We start from the raw sequence: 20,891 nt of genomic DNA on the forward strand, positions 1-20,891 counted from the left end.
TTGGAGCAAACTATTCGATACTTGGAGCTAATGATTCGATTCTTGGAGCTAGTGATTCGATTCTTGGGGCTAATGATTCAATTATCGATTCTTGGAGCAAACAATTCAATTCCTGGGGCTGACTATTAGATTCTTGGGGCTGACTATTCCATTCTTGGGGGTAACCATTAAATTCTTGGAGCTGACTATTCTATTCTTGGAGATAATGATTCGATTCTTGGAGCTAATGATTAGATTCTGGCGGTAACGATTCTATTCTTGGAGCTAATGATTCGATTCTTGGGGGTAACAAATTCTTGGCGCTAACTATTCGATTCTTGGAGCGAACTATTTGATTCTTGGAGCTAATGATTCGATTCTTGGAGCTAATGATTCGATTCTTGGAGCTAATGATTCGATTCTTGGAGCTAATGATTCGATTCTTGGAGCTGATGATTCGATTGTTGGCGGTAACGATTCTATTCTTGGAGCTAATGATTCGATTCTTGGAGCTAATGAATCGATTCTTAGAGCTAATGATTTGATTGTTGGCGGTAACAATTCTATTCTTGGAGCTAATGATTCGATTCTTGGAGCTAATGAATCGATTCTTAGAGCTAATGATTTGATTGTTGGCGGTAACAATTCTATTCTTGGAGCTAATGATTCGATTCTTGGGGGTAACAATTAAATTCTTGGCGCTAACTATTCGATTCTTGGAGCTAACTATTCGATTCTTGGAGCTAATGATTCGATTCTTGGAGCTAATGATTCGATTCTTGGCGGTAACGATTCTATTCTTGGAGCTAATGATTCTAATGATTCGATTCTTGGGGTAACAATTACATTGTTGGCACTAACTATTCGATTCTTGGAGCTAACCGATACTTGGAGCTAATGATTCGATTCTTGGGGCTAATGATTCGATTCTTGGGGCTAATGATTCGATTATCGATTCTTGGAGCAAACTATTCGATACTTGGAGCTAATGATTCGATTCTTGGAGCTAGTGATTCGATTCTTGGGGCTAATGATTCAATTATCGATTCTTGGAGCAAACAATTCAATTCCTGGGGCTGACTATTAGATTCTTGGGGCTGACTATTCCATTCTTGGGGGTAACCATTAAATTCTTGGAGCTGACTATTCTATTCTTGGAGATAATGATTCGATTCTTGGAGCTAATGATTCGATTCTGGCGGTAACGATTCTATTCTTGGAGCTAATGATTCGATTCTTGGGGTAACAAATTCTTGGCGCTAACTATTCGATTCTTGGAGCGAACTATTTGATTCTTGGAGCTAATGATTCGATTCTTGGAGCTAATGATTCGATTCTTGGAGCTAATGATTCGATTCTTGGAGCTGATGATTCGATTGTTGGCGGTAACGATTCTATTCTTGGAGCTAATGATTCGATTCTTGGGGGTAACAATTAAATTCTTGGCGCTAACTATTCGATTCTTGGAGCTAACTATTCGATTCTTGGAGCTAATGATTCGATTCTTGGGGCTAACGATTCGATTACCGATTCTTGGGGCTAACAATTCAATTCCTGGGGCTAACGATTCGATTCTTGGGGATGACTATTAGATTCTTGGGGCTAACGATTCCATTCCTGAGGGTAACGATTCAATTATTGGGGGTAACAATTCAATTCTTGGAGCTAACTATTAGATTCTTGGAGCTAATGATTCAATTGTTGGCGGTAACGATTCTATTCTTGGAGCTAACTATTAGATTCTTGGAGCTAATGATTCAATTGTTGGCGGTAATAATTCTATTCTTGGAGCTAATGATCCGATTCTTGGGGGTAACAATTCAATTCTTGGAGCTAACTACTCGATTCTTGGAGCTAATGATTCGATTGTTGGGGGATAACGATTCTATTCTTGGAGCTAATGATTCGATTCTTAGGGCTAACGATTAAATTATCAAGTCTTAGGGCTTACGATTCGATTATCGATTCTTGGGGCAAACGATTCCATTCTTGGGGCAAACGATTTGATTCTTTGGGCTGACTATTCGATTCTTGGGGCTAACTATTCCATTCTTGGGGGTAACAATTTGATTCTTGGGGCTAACGATTCTATTATTGGAGCTAACGATTCGATATTTGGGGGTCTGCTGACATATGCCGTACCATATCGTGTCATTGATCATTCTATTATTTGGTCAACATTATTAAGGACAAGCTGTAAAAATTGATTAATAATCCACTTGTTCATTCACTGTTAATATCTGCTTACTTTCTGTTTCAACCGGTTCTATCTACTGTTGTTTGGATACTTTACATTAGTTTTGGATGATACCACAAAGTTGGGTATCGATCCGATACCAAGTAGTTACAGGATCATACATTGGTCATATTCAAAGTCCTCATGTGTCCAGGGACATATTTCCTGAGTTTATAAACATAAAATGATTTTTTTAAAAAGGAAACAAGATTTGTGACGGTAAAAAATGTAATCATAGTAGTATCGACTGGATAAATTATTTTACTTGGTATCATTACAGTGGATGTCAGGTATAGATCCACCCATGGCGTTTGTTTACATTGTGAAGCCAGTGAGCTACGGTGTGTAGTGAAGCATGTTTAGCTATTCCTCGTCCTGCAGTGATAATGATACTTGTATCACTTTATTTGTCGCCATGGAGACAACGATTAGTGATATAGAAGTAGCTAAAACACAGCCGACTGCGGATGTACGTTAGCCGCTAGCTAGCTAGCCATGTTTAAAGCACCTCAGTGCTTTTCAGTGTTATAACTTCACCTTCATCGTTAGTTTTTAAGCTAAAATGCGTCCATTCTCCCTTTTCTGTCTACACACTGTGTCGCCTTGTAAGTACTCAGTGTGTGCGCGCTGCCGAACATGCTCCTCTGCTCGTAAATACCAGCAATGTCACGACGACGCGCCGTCATACCTGTAAAAAAATAAATAAATACGCCGAACCCGTACTTTTCAAACAGAGTATAGTACCGTTTTTGATTCGTTAGTACCGTGATACTACACTAGTACCGGTATACCGTACAACCCTACTTACTACTAAAAGACTTGTCTAGTATGTTCACTTTTTTATTTAAAGGCCTTAGTGGCCACATGCGTGGACAGCACCTTTTAGCTCTTATTTCCAAAATTGTGTACACTACTGAATTGGGGTCTTATGGCCGCTTATGTGGACACTTATACTGCCATCTGGTGTGTCAGAAGAGTATAACATAAAATGGAATTTGGAAAAAAAAGGGTAAAAATAATGTCACTAAACATGAAGTACACGTTTGTGTACTTATGGACTAAGTACAACATATCAAAAGATGATTCTTAGTTTTTATTCTAATTAGGGTCCAATAAGCCCAAATAGCAAAGATAGATTAAAAAAAGCATGTAAACAAACAGCTTGGGCCTTAAGAGGTTAAGGACAAAATTGCAATAAGAATGTGGTCCCCTTTATTTAGAAAAGTATCAAAATACATTTTGGTACCGGTACCAACATATTGGTACAAGGGCAACCATAGCTAGCTACAAAAAAACAACAGTTAACCTTCATCCCTTTTTCTTACAAATGCCCATCATCAACATTGATATTGGACTTTTATCACAAATAAAAACAACATAAATGAAAGCTTCTTTCAAATGGTTGCAGGGATAAGACTATGAAATACGTGATTGTTTTAATAATAATAATAATATTAAAAAGGAGAGTGCAGTGAGGGATTAGGCATCAGTTGCCTTGTTGGAAGAAGATTATAACATTTATTACATAAGCGCCAGCCTGACACTTCCTCACCATCGCTTCTGTTCATAAACACAAAAAACAAAACCCTCCCAACGATGAAAGCGGAGCGCGACACCGGCACACTTCCAACATTCCTGGGAGGCGAGTCTTCCTCCGAGAGGTGATCCGCGGGGGGCCCCGCACGGGGGGACGAGGACTCACGAGTCATCACTCGCTCTTGCTTGTTAACCGAGCGTGTCCGCACTCGGAATGAACTTCCTGACAAAGTGTCTTGGTGCAGAACTTTTTATTTTTGCCTTGGAGTGCGACTGCCAGGCAGAAAGTGAAGCCACAGTGCCAAATGTTGCACCTTTTTACTAGCTCAATGGCGCCCTCTTGTGTTTGTAAGCGGGGACTGCAGTCATCGGTGCAATCAGAGCAGTGCTTGATTGATTGATTGATTGAAACTTTTATTAGTAGATTGCACAGTACAGTACATATTCTGTACAATTGACCACTAAATGGTAACACCCGAATACGTTTTTTAACTTGCTTTTTTGCTACAGATGGACCGATACGGTTTTTGGGGCCCTTACAACAGGATTATTAGTCGTCAAGGAGGCCGATAATCGATATTTGGAGCCGATATTCACTTGGAGTTAAAGGTATTCGAACATGACTATGGATTTAATACATTGTAAGTAGAGATGTCCGATAATATCGGACTGCCGATATTATCGGCCGATAAATGCTTTAAAATGTAATATCGGAAATTATCGGTATCGGTTTCAAAAAGTAAAATGTATGACTTTTTAAAACGCCGTTGTACGGAGTGGTACACGGACGTAGGGAGAAGTACAGAGCAGTCATACTTGCCAACCCTCCCAATTTTCCCGGGAGACTCCCGAATTTCAGTGCCCCTCCTGAAAATCTCCCGGGGCAACCATTTTCCCGAATTTCTCCCGATTTCCACCCAGACAACAATATTGGGGGCGTGCCTTAAAAGGCACTACATTTGCGTGCCGGCCCAATCACATAATGTCTACGGCTTTTCACACACACACAAATGAATGCATTCATACTTGGTCAACAGCCATACAGGTCACACTGAGGGTGGCTGTATAAACAACTTTAACACTGTTACAAATATGCGACACACTGTGAACCCACACCAAACAAGAATGTCAAACAAATTTCGGGAGAACAGCCGCACCGTAACACAACAGGACAAATACCCAGAACCCCTTGCAGCACTAACTCTTCCGGGACGCTACAATATACACCCCCCCAACCCCGCCCACCTCAACCTCCTCATGCTCTCTCAGGGAGAGCATGTCCCAAATTCCAATCTGCTGTTTTGAGGCATGTTGAAAAAAAATAATGCACTTTGTGACTTCAATAATAAATATGGCAGTGCCATGTTGGCATTTTTTTCCATAACTTGAGTTGATTTATGTTGGAAAACCTTGTTACATTGTTTAGTGCATCCAGCGGGGCATCACAACTAAATTAGGCATAATAATGTGTTAATTCCACGACTGGATATATCGGTATTGCTTGATATCGGAATAGGTAATTAAGAGTTGGACAATAAAGCCATTATCGGACATCTCTATTCACAACGTGTATATCTGCGACTTATAGTCAGGTGTGGCTAATATATGGAACATATTCTTTTGTGGGTGGAGCTTATATGCCGGTGTGCTCTATAGTCCGTGGAAATACAGCAATTAAGTCGATAAATGGGAGGTTCCACTAGCGCTGAAAAATGTGTTTTTCATCCCCACTCACCTGGGCTTCTTTGGGGGCGTGTCTGCAGTTGGTGCCGTTGCTGGGCTCGTTGCAGGTGTCCCTGTCACACCTGTCCACGTGCTGCCGCACTCGGCGCTTCAAGGCCTCCAGCTCGGCGTGGAAGACTTCCAAGTAGACGTCTTGTCCTTCCTGCACGAGAGCGACAGAAAGGCGTCATCGCAGAAACCGGGTGGGGGTGGGCGGCGGGCACGGAGGGGATTTTTACTTTGGCTTTTTGGAAGAACTGCCTGAAGCAGCCTCGGGGGTCCTGCCCGGAGTTGGACGCCATCTCCAGGATGAACTGCATGGCGACGGCTTGGTGCGCCACCTGCTGCATCAGCGCCTCCTTCTGCACACAGAACAAGGGGCTTTCAGTGCTGCTGGCGCTCGGCGGCGGCCGCCGTCACGCACCCCTTCCTGCTGGAGCCGGATGCACCATGAAAATAGGTAGTTGGCCGTCTCTTCGCAGATGAGCTGAGGCTTCTCCGCCAGGAACCGCTGACTGTCGTCCCATCGCCGCAACATGCCTGGCGACAGGAAACCAACAAAGATATATCAATACAAATAGATGCATGGTGCAGGCGTGTCTGTAGCTAACGGCACCAACGTTAGCATGCTAGCTTTTTTAGCTAATTTAGCATGTGTACTAGAGATGCGCGGATAGGCAATTATTTCATCCGCAACCGCATTACAATAGTCGTCACCCATCCGCCATCCAACCGAGCTAACATTTTATCAAAACCGCACCCGCCCGTTGTTATATATCTAATATAGACGATGCAAGGCATTAGTGAGGTTATAAAGCTTTTGCCTGTTAAAGAAAGGAGACTGATCCAATTCAGCGGAGACATTCAATGCGTGCCACGCTGTCACGGCCCAGACGCACACCAGTGCGCAATCATCTGGGAGCCGCGCTGAGCGCACCTCCAAGCGCGCTCGCGCGCGCGTCACTCATACTGCTGCAGGCAGCTGCGTTCTATCTTGTTTTAACATCCTGTGGCACTCTTCTGGGATCACAGCGGACGAAACTGCTCATGCTCAGGGTGTTTGTGGAGGTTCGGGGTTTTGCACAAATGTGATGCACCATGTTAGATGTCCCGGTTTTGTGACTGTCGTAGACATAAACAGCGTCGCAGCTCTTGCAAATCACGTAGCCAGCATTACTATCATCCTGATTTACAACCTCATAAAAACGAGTCCACGCTGAACTTTTCTGGCCTTTTTTCCCCCTGGTCTTTAGTATTCCCTTTTTTAGTTTGTCGCGTACCACGTTTGCTGCCGGCGTTGCCATCTTTTTTTTTTTTTCTTCTTCTGTTGTGGCATATGCTGCAGGTGCCTGCTTGTTTTTAGTATGTGGGTAACAACATTTAACTATGTATATATATTTCCGAATTGGTTTAACTGCCACCCGCCTGAATCTATTTAAAATCTAATTTTTTTTATTTCAACCGCCCGACCCGCGGATAAAATCTTTTTTTTTTTTTATTTCAACCGCCCGACCCGCGGATAATCCGCGGACTCCGCGGTTGTGTCCGCAAACCGCGCATCTCTAATGTGTACACATCACTGTCAGGATTTGGTATTTCACGAATGCTATTGTTAGCATGCTAGCTCTTTTTTTAGCTTATATTGCTCATATATTTTGTTACTTGGTGCCATCTGGCTAGCGTGCTAACTGTTAGCATTTCAGTTTGGCTTTGGCTCCAACCGAATTTGTATTTTGTAGTTTTTTTAAATCTCTGTGTTGTGCTGGTTTTAAAGGGGAACATTATCACAATTTCAGAAGGGTTAAAACCATTAAAAATCAGTTCCCAGTGGCTTATTTTATTTTTCGAAGTTTTTTTCAAAATTTTACCCATCACGCAATATCCCTAAAAAAAGCTTCAAAGTGCCTGATTTTAACCATCGTTATATACACCCGTCCATTTTCCTGTGACGTCACATAGTGATGCCAACACAAACAAACATGGCGCATAGAACAGCAAGCTATAGCAACATTAGCTCGGATTCAGACTCGGATTTCAGCGGCTTAAGCGATTCAACAGATTACGCATGGATTGAAACGGATGGCTGTAGTGTGGAGGCAGGTAGCGAAAACGAAATTGAAGAAGAAACTGAAGCTATTGAGCCATATCGGTTTGAACCGTACGCAAGCGAAACCGACGAAAACGACACGACAGCCAGCGACACGGGAGAAAGCGAGGACAAATTCGGCGATCACCTTCTAACCAACGATTGGTATGTGTTTGTTTGGCATTAAAGGAAACTAACAACTATGAACTAGGTTTACAGCATATGAAATACATTTGGCAACAACATGCACTTTGAGAGTGCAGACAGCCCAGTTTTCATCAATTAATATATTCTGTAGACATACCCTCATCCGCGCTCTTTTCCTGAAAGCTGATCTGTCCAGTTTTGGAGTTGATGTCAGCAGGCCAGGGAAGCTAGGGTCGATATTCTTCTGTTGATCATCTTCGGTGGCATAAGGGACGGTGTGAGCCAAGACATCCGGGGGGTTTAGCTCGCTCGTCTGCGGGAACAAACTGCCGCCATTGCTTGCCGTGCTACCGAGGTCCTTTGTCCCTGAATTGCTCACACACTCCGGCAGATTCAATGGGGGTCTGGCGGCAGATTTCTTTGACTTTATCGTTGGAAATGCATCTGCTTTGAGTGTCGCAGGATATCCACACATTCTTGCCATCTCTGTCGTAGCATAGCTTTCGTCGGTAAAGTGTGCGGAACAACCGTCCAATTTCTTGCCACTTTCACATCTTTGGGCCACTGGTGCAACTTGAATCCGTCCCTGTTCGTGTTGTTACACCCTCCGACAACACACCGACGAGGCATGATGTCTCCAAGGTACGGAAAACAGTCGAAAAAAACGGAAAATAACAGAGCTGATTTGACTCGGTGTTTGAGAAAATGGCGGATTGCTTCCCGATGTGACGCCACGTTGTGACGTCATCGCTCCGAGAGCGAATATTAGAAAGGCGTTTAATTCGCCAAAATTCACCCATTTAGAGTTCGGAAATCGGTTAAAAAAATATATGGTCTTTTTTCTGCAACATCAAGGTATATATTGACGCTTACATAGGTCTGGTGATAATGTTCCCCTTTAAAGGTGAAAACTACAAAAATGGCCGCCATCTCCTTTGATTTCTCAGTCTGTGGCCCTCAGAGGGAAAAGTTTGTGCCCTCCTGGCGTAGCGGGGTACTTACCGAAGTGCCGGAGCTCTTCCTCATCCTTTTGTAGCGACGTCCCGCAGCCGTCCGCCTCTGCAGGCTGATTTTGGACGTTGATGATACTCTGGTGGACAAAGACCACAGTGACGTATAAGAAGGGGCGGCGTCAAACACAACGATTAACCAATAAGCATTTTCACACTTGACGTCATTACGCAACTGTAAAGCTGACTTTATGGAGAGTTAGCAGTTACAGGTGTGAATCTTTGGGCACCTCACCACTCGATCCGATTCCGATTCCTGGGGTGACGATTCGATTCCAAGTTGATTCACGATTCAAACCGGTTCTTGCAAAGTATTATTTGGTATAATAATTATACTGTACGTAGCAAACTAATTTTACTACGTACGTCTGACACCCCTGAGGTAGATTATAATTGAGAATTTTTTCAAGATGGCTGACATTTCTTCCTGGATGTTACATAAAGTATGAGAATGTGTGAGCTGCTGCCTGCTGGTCTTTACTTATATAATCATCTCATATTTGTCAACATCCATCCATCCATCCATTTTCTACCGCTTGTCCCGTTCGGGCTCGTGGGGGGTGCTGGAGCCTATCTCAACTGCATTCGGGCGGAAGGCGGCGTACACCCTGGACAAGTCACCATCTCATCACAGGGCCAACACAGATAGACAGACAACATTCACACACTACATATTTACACAAAATTTGGATTTTTGGTGGAGATATCTTTTCTGTCCATCCTTCTCTTGTGGCGTTATTTGATGGTGTGACGAAACATGAAACTTGTGGCGCTCCTTTAACGAGCCCACGCTGCGAGTAATGCGGACGGATCACATTCACACACTACATATTTACACAAAATTTGGATTTTTGGTGGAGATATCTTTTCTGTCCATCCTTCTCTTGTGGCGTTATTTGATGGAATGACGAAACATGAAACTCGTGGCGCTCCTTTAACGAGCCCACGCTGCGAGTAATGCGGACGGAGGCTTGTCGTGCGACACCATCGCTGCAGGAGACAAAACAAACAGAACGGGGCTAGGAAGACGCCAGGAAAGAAGGACAAAAACTGGATTTCCCAGTAAAAAATTGGAGTTTTGACGGGCAAGCAGAGACGACGTATTGTAGGCGACCAGCACGTGAGAAAGGTGTGTTCTTATATTAAACAACTCTCAAAAGCCAGATTTTTTTTTTTAAACGTATAAATGACTTCTCCTTCTTCATTAAAGACTAATTACATAAGTAATTCAATATATATATATTTTTTAAGTAACGGGTAATTATAATTACTTTTTAAAAGTAACTTTCAGAACACTGCATATGTGTATATATTGTATCTGCTGATGTAGTAAAAAAAATAAAAAATAAAGAAATAAAAGGCCGATACAGATGTAGAGTGGTGGCAAAAAAGTATTTAGTCAGTCACCAATTGTGCAAAGATTTAATTTTCATCATAGGTACACTTCAATTATGAGTGATTAAATGAGAAAAAAAAATCCAGAGAATCACATAGTCTGATTTTTTAAAGAATGTATTTGCAAATGATGGTGGAAGCTAAATATTTGGTCAATAACAAAAGTTCATTTCAATACTTTGACAGAGGCTTTCTGTAAGTCTTCACAAGGTTTTCACGCACTGTTGCTGCTATTTTGTGTCAGGACTTGGTCTGTGGCGTGGTTTCTTCTCCCGTGGTGCAAATGAACATTTGGACCAGACATGGCGTGAAGGTGAAGACATATTTAATTTTACTATAACAAAAGGAACAAACTAAAGGCGCGCACAAGGCGGAAGTACAAACTTGACAAATGAAACCAATACTTGCACGTGGGCAAAAAACGAAGGACATGAACAAAAGTCGCTAACTGTGGCATGAATCGAAAAAACTTACTTGGACAGGGCATGAAGTACGCAGAGGTAAACAGAGTGTGACAGGGGTATGATGTCGCCAGGGAGACTTCCTGGCAACAATGGGTTTAAATAATAGTGACATGATTAAAGACAGGTGCGTGAGTCGTGAGGGCAGGTGAAAACTAATGGGTTGCTATGGTGACAAACAAGAGTGCACAATGAGTCCAAACGTGGAACAGGTGAAACTAATGGCTAACCATGGAAACAAGACAAGGGAGTGAAATGCCAGAAACTAAAGAGTCCAATAACTAAACTAAACAAAACATGATTACTAAGGCTGCAGCTAACGATTATTTTTCTATCGATTAATCTATAGATTATTTTTTTCGATTAATCGGTTAATCTATAGATTATTTTTTTCGATTAATCTATAGATTATTTTTCCTTTTACCGATTTTTTTTTTTTTTTAAATAAAGATGAAAAAATAAATGTAGGCCAGTTTTTTCAAAAGGCATGGCTTTTATTTACAAAAAAAAAAAAGTATGGCCACTCAGTCAACATTGACAACAACATGACAAAATATTCTGTAACAATGTAAACATTTAAAACTTTTAACATTTAACAAAATTAAAAGTAGCTTATTTGCTTTTTAATGTGCAAATATAAAAGTAAACACCCAGTGCAAATCTTAATATTCTGCAATAGTATAAGCATTTCAAAAGTAAAAGTATTGTTTATTTTGCTTTAAAATGTGCAAAAATAAAGATAAACATCCAATACAAAAAAGTGCAAAACGAAAATAATCTGTAACAATGTAAACATTTCAACAAAAGTAAAAGTATTGCTTATTTGCTAAAATGTGCAAAAATAAAGATAAACATCCAATACAAAAAAGTGCAAAACAAAATATTCTGTAACAAGTTTAAACATTTCAACAAAAGTAAAAGTATTGCTTATTTTGCTTAATAACACAACAATGATAGTATGATTAAAGTGAAAGTTAATTGTTCGTTTGTACATAGTATATGTAACTGTTAATGTTGTAAAAGGTATTTGCACAACTAATTAACGTTAGCGTTTGTGACATGTCTTATGCCGTGGGGTTCTTTCAGGACCAACAGACTGAACGGCAGACGGCTTTGCCAGGTTTACAATCTTCTAATTTTACACAAAGTCTTTTCTCTTCCAACTCTTTTCTCTTTCTTTCCTCGCTTTTCAGCTCCTCTTCCTCGCTCGCTCGTCGTCCTCTGTCTCTGGCTCTCCTCCTCTCTCGCTCCACGTCAGCTTCACTCTGGCTCCTTCCAGTCTCTCTTCCCTCTCTCTCTGCTGCTCCCCTTTTCTTCAGCGAGAGGAGATTGGATGATCGTGCCCAGGTGCGCGGATCGCGCACCTGGGCACGATTGCGGCGTCGCTCCCGGCGCACCCCACCTCGCCGCTCGCTCGCCGGCCCCGCCTCTCCACAGCGTTAAAGAGGAGCGCGTCTTTGTAAACACTGAACAGGCACACCAAACGCACCTCTCAGAGCGAAACGGTGCTTTAGTTTATGAATTTACAACGCAGATACAAATGACACATTCATGTTTTTGTGTAATGATGACAACGTATACTCACGCGGACGATTGACTAGTTGATGGTGATGGCAAGAACGCTGTCTGTTTTCTTTTCAAATGTTCGTTCACAGCCGTTGTGCTGCTATGATAGGCCATTTCCGCTTGACACAGTGTGCATACAACAACATTATTAGGCCGTTTATTGAAATACTCCCACACTTTTGATGACTTTTGGCGTGCTTTTTTCCCCTCGCTCGCACCGTCTGCTTTGCGATCCGCCATGACAGTAGTGTGACGTAAATATGCGACGCATCGACGCACAAAAATGGCGTCGACGTATTTACGTAACCGATGACGTCGACTATGTCGACGCGTCGTTTCAGCCTTAATGATTACACAGACATGACATTTTGGACCATTCCTCCATGCAGATCTCCTCTAGAGCAGTCATGTTTTGGGGCTGTCGCTGGGCAACACGGACTTTCAACTCCCTCAAAAGATTTTCTATGGGGTTGAGATCTGGAGACTGGCTAGGCCAGCGTTTCTCAAAGTGTGGGGCGCGCCCCACTGGTGGGGAATAGAGACATGACAGGTGGGGCGCGAGGAACGGGAGGAAATTTCACTTTCAATTTTTTATTTTTTATTATTATATTCTTACATTATTTTTTTTACTATGCTTTCATTTTCTATACACACTGTAAATCACTTTGTGATTCTGTCTGTGAAATCCGCTATATAAATAAATGGAAATTACCGGTACTTATTTTTACTGTAGGCTTTATATTTCTCGGTACGAGCGAAAGTTTGACAGACATAGCAACAGTAACTAATGGGGGCGGGGCTAAGCGGAACAAACTTTCGCGCGGATGGATAGCAGGCTAATGTGTGGACCACAATTATACAAATATATACATTTGTGACTCGCACCTCAAAGGTCGTCGAGCCAGAGCCAGCGCCTGCAGAGAAACAAAAATCTGACGGGCACACACTGTGTCATTCACCGGGAAGCACTCGCGTCAAGGCAGCTCAGCCCCGAACTCAATGAGGTTTTAACAGATGTTGTGAGCGCGGTAAATTTGATCGAAACACGACCACTGAAAGTGCGACTGTTCTCTGCACTGTGTGAGGAAATGGGAGCTGATCATACAGCCGTGCTGTTTCACAGTGAAGCAAAGTGGCTCTCCTGGGGCAAAGTGCTGTCACTTGCCCTGTCTTGCCAAATGCATAACTCCTCCTTTTTTTTTTGCAGAGATTGCAAAGTGGCACTTTTATTTTATTTATTATTGAACTTGATGCAAGTTATTTGATTTATTATTGAACTTGATGCAAGTTATAACACTTTTATTTGATTTATTATTGAACTTGATGCAAGTTATAACACATTTTTGATTTATTATTGAACTTGATGCAAGTTATAACACTTTTGTTTTATTTATTATTGAACTTGATGCAAGTTATAACACTTTTTTTGATTTATTATTGAACTTTATGCAAGTTATTTGATTTATTATTGAACTTGATGCAAGTTATAACACTTTTATTTGATTTATTATTGAACTTGATGCAAGTTATAAAACTTTTGTTTTATTTAGCATTGAACTTGATGCAAGTTATAACACTTTTTTGATTTATTATTGAACTTGATGCAAGTTATTTGATTTATTATTGAACTTGATGCAAGTTATAACACTTTTATTTGATTTATTATTGAACTTGATGCAAGTTATAACACATTTTTGATTTATTATTGAACTTGATGCAAGTTATAACACTTTTGTTTTATTTATTATTGAACTTGATGCAAGTTATAACACTTTTTTGATTTATTATTGAACTTGATGCAAGTTATAACACTTTTTTTGATTTATTATTGAACTTGATGCAATTTTTTGATTTATTATTGAACTTGATGCAAGTTATAACACTTTTATTTGATTTATTATTGAACTTGATGCAAGTTATAACACTTTTTTGATTTATTATTGAACTTGATGCAAGATATAACACTTTTTTGATTTATTATTGAACTTGATGCAAGTTATTTGATTTATTATTGAACTTGATGCAAGTTATAACACTTTTATTTGATTTATTATTGAACTTGATGCAAGTTATAACACTTGTTTTGATTTATTATTGAACGTGATGCAAGTTATAACACTTTTTTTGATTTATTATTGAACTTGATGCAAGTTATAACACTTTTGTTTTATTTATTGAACTTGATGGAAGTTATTTTATTTATTATTGAACTTGATGCAAGTTATACCACAGCTGCACAGTTATTTTATTTATTATTGAACTTGATGTTATTTTATGTTATTGAGTTTGAATGTATACAACTTGATGTTCAATACATTTGAAAATGTTAAAGCTTGGCATTAGCGTTCTGTTGGGGCGATGGGGGCAGGTGGGGCTTGAAAACTCCCCCTTGTCCAAAGTGGGGGATGACAAAAAAAGTTTGAGAACCACTGGTTTATATTAAACGTGCTTCACTGACTCAAGTATTTGGCGAGCGCCGTTTTGTCCTACTAATTTTGGCGGTCCTTGAACTCACCGTAGTTTGTTTACATGCACAACTTTCTCCGACTTTCGAGGACGTGTTTTATGCCACTTCTTTTTCTGTCTCATTTTGTCCGCCAAACTTTTAACGTTGTGCATGAATGCACAAAGGTGAGTTTTGTTGATGTTATTGACTTGTGTGGAGTGCTAATCAGACATATTTGGTCACTGCAAGACTGCAAGCTAATCGATGCTAACATGCTATTTAGGCTAGCTATATGTACATATTGCATCATTATGCCTAATTTGTAGCTATATTTGAGGTCATTTAGTTTCCTTTAAGTCATCTCAATTCAATGTATATCTCATGACACACTATCTGTATGCAATATGGCTTTTAATTTGTTGCGGCTCCAGACAGGTTTGTTTTTGTATTTTTGGTCCAATGTGGCTCTTTCAACATTTTGAGTTGCCGACCCCTGCTCTAACCACAAGGCCACTGAGCAGGTTTTTACCTATGATGAAACTGAACTTGCACAATTGGTGGCTGACTAAATACTTTTTTGCATTTTGTACATCCAAATGCCATATATGGGCACATATAATCGGTCGATCTCTCCCCTTGAATACTCCAAATAGATGCCTTGTACTTTCTGGAGTGAAAGCGCACACGCCATCACTAAACGGGAAATACTGGGTATTTGTGACAGGAGCTACCTTATCGAAAACGTCCCAACTCCCGACGGCTTCCAGCACCAGTCCGCGGCCAGGCTGCCGACCTCCTCCCAACATGCTCTCTTTGCGCCGCCACTCCTCCTCGGTGTTGATCAGCTCCGCGGGGCAGGCCCGGGTACGGGCGCGTTCCTGCTCCAGGGACTCGGAGCAGTGGACGCTCAAAGAGCACAGGCGGTCCTGGACTTCGGCCAGCGTCCAGCTGGACACGATGGGGGTCTTCACGCAGCACTGCGGGCTCTGGCAGACGGACGGCGTGGCGCAGGCACACGGGGATGTCTGCACAAATGAAGCCAGAGTCCCATCATGCATCTGTCTCTCTCGCTCTGCGAGGACACAACAGCTGAATGAACTGAAGATGGGGTTCATGGCTCTTTGAAGGAAGCCCGATCTTTAGGCAACGCCGACAACGCCTTAGTTTTTACCATGAATTGATTAACGTGGACCCCGACTTAAACAAGTTGAAAAACTTATTGGGGTGTTACCATTTAGTGGTCAATTATACGGAATATGTACTGTCTCAATCAATCAATCAAAAGGAGCCCTTCAAAAAAACTGGCTCGTTATTCTAATTAATTTAAATTCTGGATTATAAGCCGCTACTTTCTTTCCACACTTTGAACCCTGCGGCTTATAAAACGGTGAGGCTAACTTATGGATTTCTCTTCGCTGACGACAATAATGCAAATAGCAAAAAAACAACAACAACAAAGACACTGAAAAGGTGTGTTATTGTTTTGTGCTATGGCACCATATTTTGGACGAGTTTGCTCATTGTCCTACCATTTACCGGAAGCATTTTTTCCCCCTCCAACCAGAGTGCTGTTCAGTCTTCTAGCCGTCCACAGCGTTTATACCGGCATGGATTCTTCATTTATCACTCCAAGCAACGTCTTTAAGTTTTACAATGTAACTAAAACAATTCTTACTTACTAAACATCCAACGTGTGATGTCTGTAGGAGTGTTTTCATGCATATTTGTACGTGCTATCGTAATGTAATCAAGCTAGCATCGTTAGCTAATATGCTTACACGTATACAAGTGTCTATGTTAGTATTATTAACTTACAATGGCATTCTTTTTGTATTGTTCCAGTTTCACAAATTCCTCAGTAAATTCACCAAAATGTCGCCGTGGAGTTATTGAGTCTATTTAGCTGATTGGAGAGCGAGCTTGCGCAGCTAGTGTGACTATGACCATGACTTCTGTTTTGTTTGATCAGCCGTTTTACTGCCGTGTTAGAGACATTGTTTGGAAACAATTAATGTATGTCAATAAATATTTACAAAATATTTATGTGTAAATAACTAATTTCACAACGTATATATCTGTGGCTTATAGTCAGGTGATAATATATAGAAAAATATTTTTTCTTCTAAAATTTAGTGGGTTCAGCTTATATACGCTATATAATCCAGAAAATACAATAATTTTATATTTTTATCAAGGAAACATTTATTGGTGGCAATTACAAGATAAGAAGTAGATCAGAATCATTTAAATGTACACAATAATTACACTGGTTATTAATGTATTCTGAAATATTGGCTATAATTATTTTGTAGTGTTTTTATTGTAAACATTCCATAAGGTGATGCCATATCCCCATGCTAGTTTGACAGTGAAATCCCAATTTTGATTTTTTTCTCAACGAGAAAATATTTTAGTATTTCAACAATAGAAAAAATACACACAAATTAAGTAAGAATAAAACGATTTATGGTTATAACAAATATATCATATAACCATCATAAAAATCAGGACTTAATAAAAATGTGAATACAAAATTGTATGTGTGTACGCTTGAATTACTTTATATCAGAAAAATTAACCAGAGAAATTTAATAAAATTAAATAAAATAAACAAATAAAATAAATAGAAAAAATATATACCTTGATGTTGCAGAAAAAATACCATATATTTTTTTTACCGATTTCCGAACTCTAAATGGGTGAATTTTGGCGAATTAAACGCCTTTCTAATATTCGCTCTCGGAGCGATGACGTCACAACGTGACGTCACATCAGGAAGCAATCCGCCATTTTCTCAAACACCGAGTCAAATCAGCTCTGTTATTTTCCGTTTTGACTGTTTTCCGTACCTTGGAGACATCATGCCTCGTCGGTGTGTTGTCGGAGGGTGTAACAACACGAACAGGGACGGATTCAAGTTGCACCAGTGGCCCAAAGATGCGAAAGTGGCAAGAAATTGGACGTTTGTTCCGCACACTTTACCGACGAAAGCTATGCTACGACAGAGATGGCAAGAATGTGTGGATATCCTGCGACACTCAAAGCAGATGCATTTCCAACGATAAAGTCAAAGAAATCTGCCGCCAGACCCCCATTGAATCTGCCGGAGTGTGTGAGCAATTCAGGGACAAAGGACCTCGGTAGCGCGGCAAGCAATGGCGGCAGTTTGTTCCCGCAGACGAGCGAGCTAAACCCCCCTGGATGTCTTGGCTCACACCGTCCCGAAGATGATCAAGAGAAGAATATCAACCCTAGCTTCCCTGGCCTGCTGACATGAGGGTATGTCTACAGAATATATTAATTGATGAAAATTGGGCTGTCTGCACTCTCAAAGTGCATGTTGTTGCCAAATGTATTTCATATGCTGTAAACCTAGTTCATAGTTGTTAGTTTCCTTGAATGCCAAACAAACACATACCAATCGTTGGTTAACGTCCTCGCTTTCTCCCGTGTCGCTGGCTGTCGTGTCGTTTTCGTCGGTTTCGCTTGCATACGGTTCAGACCGATATGGCTCAATAGCTTCAGTTTCTTCTTCGCTATCTGTCTCCACACTACAACCATCCGTTTCAATACATTCGTAATCTGTTGAATCGCTTAAGCCGCTGAAATCCGAGTCTGAATCCGAGCTAATGTCGCTATAGCTTGCTGTTCTTTCCGCCATGTTTGTTTGTGTTGGCTTCACTATGTGACGTCACAGGAAAATGGACGGGTGGTTAAAATTAGGCACTTTGAAGCTTTTTTTTTTAGGGATATTGCGTGATGGGTAAAACTTTGAAAAAAACTTTGAAAAATATAATAAGCCACTGGGAACTGATTTTTAATGGTTTTAACAATTCTGAAATTGTGATAATATTTAATAAATCAGAAACTGATGTTGGGGACGGCGTGGCGCAGTGGAAGAGTGGCCGTGCGCGACCCGAGGGTCGCTTGTTCAATCCCCACCTAGTTCCAACCTCGTCATGTCCGTTGTGTCCTGAGCAAGACACTTCACCCTTGCTCCTGATGGGTGCTGGTAGCGCCTTGCATGGCAGCTCCCTCCATCAGTGTGTGATTGTGTGTGTGAATGGGTAAATGTGGAAGTAGTGTCAAAGCGCTTTGAGTACCGTATTTTCCGCACTATAAGGCGCACCGGATTATTAGCCGCACCTTCAATGAATGGCATATTTCATAACTTTGTCCACCAATAAGCCGCCCCGGACTATAAGCCGCGCCTACGCTGCGCTAAAGGGAATGTCAAAAAAACAGTCAGATAGGTCAGTCAAACTTTAATAATATATTAAAAACCAGCGTTCTAACAACTCTGTTCACTCCCAAAATGTACGCAAATGTGCAATCACAAACATAGTAAAATTCAAAATAGTGCAGAGCAATAGCAACATAATGTTGCTCGAACGTTAATGTCACAACACACAAAATAAACATAGCGCTCACTTTCTGAAGTTATTCTTCATTCGTAAATCCTTCGTCTTCGGTGTCCGAAGTGAAAAGTTGGGCAAATTTACGATCCACTGGCAGATGTTGGCGTCGTCTGGCGCTGCCTCCTCGTCTTAGTGAAGGTGTGTTCGCCTTCTGTCATCCATTGTTCCCACGCAGTTAGCAGTCTAGCTTCGAATGCCCTGTTGACACCAATATCTAGCGGCTGGAGGTCTTTTGTCAATCCACCCGGAATGACGGCGAGTATTGAATTAAGCGCGTAAGCGTGTCTCTCAATGTGCTGTTATGAGCTAGCAAATATAACAACTACACTACCCAGCATGCAACGATAGTTACGAGCATGCGCGGTAGCCCTGAGAAGCGTTGTATGCTGGCAGTTAGAATGTGGTTATGAGCACGCTGTGAGTAAACGTTGAGAACTCAGTTAACACGCCTCGTCTGCATTATTTATAATTAGACAGACAACACACTTAATAGGAGCCATTTTGGGGTCTTTACATAAACACACAAATGGAAATGAAACGTCACATATCCCAGCATGCACCGCGCGCTTCTTCTACGGGGAAAAAAGATGGCGGCTGTTTACCGTAGTTGCGAGACCTAAACTTTATGAAAATGAATCTTAATATTTATCCATATATAAAGCGCACCGGGTTATAAGGCGCACTGTCAGCTTTTGAGAAAATTTGTGGTTTTTAGGTGCGCCTTATAGTGCGGAAAATACGGTACCTTGAAGGTAGAAAAGCGCTATACAAGTACAACCCATTTATCATTATTTATTTATCATAGTGCTGTATTTTACTTCTTTATCTATTTTTTTCAACCAAAAATGCTTTTCTTTAATTAGGGGGTACTTGAATTAAAAAAATGTTCACAGGGGGTACAACACTGAAAAAAGGTTGAGAACCACTGGATTATTACACCCAAAAATTCGGTTTCTTTTACTTTTATTTTGGGACTTGAAAGCTTTTATGACCCCTATAGACCTTTCATCATCTAAGGGGGAGTTTGCAAGGACTAAAAATAAAACCTGACTCGATACAGCCAGTATATTATCTTGCTGTCTGGGAATATGTGGCACCTGGGGGGATTAGAAGGATGCAAGTCCAAAATAGACCACCGCAGAATGTCAGCCACTATAAAATTCAATAGTACAGTACACAAGCAGGCAAATGTCATCAGTTTGCTTTAAACTAAAAATTGTCCACAATGTGAGTAGTGTACCTGCGGGGTGGGGCCCACACTTCCACCGCCCGTCGCCGGCCAAGGAGGCTCACCGTCGGCGTTGTTGCTCCGCCACTCCATCGCTGCTCAGCTAGCCGTGTTAGCTCGCCTTGCTGTAAAAATGCCAGAAAACAAAAGTTGCCCGGTGAGACTAAAGTATCCACCCAGGCGGGCCACCGGTGTGGGACACTCTCCTCCCCAGCGCCACGCTCCCAGAGCCGGGGGGAAAGAACCAGGACAGAAGAGCTGCTGGAGCAGTAAATGACAACAACATCAACTTCACGGCTACTTGGGTGTGCCACTCTCAAATGGCGACGGGGCAAACACGAGTTCCTAACTATCATTTCCGGTTTATCGTCTACCCACAACAGCACTGACATTACAAATCGTTCACTTTAATTACGATTTTGTGGATAAAACTGTGTTTTTAAACCCCCTCTTAAATTGTCTGCCTTTTTAACTTATCCCAGACCGTACATATTTTTTATTATAATGTTAAAGTACCAATGATCATACTTGCCAACCTCATACTTGCCAACCTTGAGACCTCCGATTTCGGGAGGGGGGCGTGGTTGGGGGCGTGGTTAAGATATATATAAGAAATACTTGACTTTCAGTGAATTCTAGCTATATATATATATATATATAT

General features: G+C 41.2%; 1 protein-coding gene across 2 annotated transcripts in view; it reads right to left on the reverse strand.

Moving 5' to 3' along the window:
- cdc37l1 (cell division cycle 37-like 1) overlaps positions 1-20,553 on the reverse strand; it is a 23,336-nt gene extending 2,783 nt beyond the window's left edge. For both annotated transcript variants that reach the window (XM_061966071.2, XM_061966070.2), the window contains exons 1-6: positions 20,243-20,553; positions 15,316-15,609; positions 8,709-8,796; positions 5,898-6,013; positions 5,713-5,835; positions 5,487-5,636 (exon numbers count right to left, since the gene is read on the reverse strand). In XM_061966071.2, the coding sequence (XP_061822055.1) occupies positions 5,487-5,636; positions 5,713-5,835; positions 5,898-6,013; positions 8,709-8,796; positions 15,316-15,609; positions 20,243-20,323 (852 nt within the window). In that variant the 5' untranslated portion in view covers positions 20,324-20,553. The remainder of the gene's footprint in view (positions 1-5,486; positions 5,637-5,712; positions 5,836-5,897; positions 6,014-8,708; positions 8,797-15,315; positions 15,610-20,242) is intronic.
- Positions 20,554-20,891: the final 338 nt, after the last annotated feature.

Source organism: Nerophis lumbriciformis, linkage group LG11, assembly GCF_033978685.3.
Source record: "Nerophis lumbriciformis linkage group LG11, RoL_Nlum_v2.1, whole genome shotgun sequence".
NCBI classification, from domain to species: Eukaryota; Metazoa; Chordata; class Actinopteri; order Syngnathiformes; family Syngnathidae; genus Nerophis; species Nerophis lumbriciformis.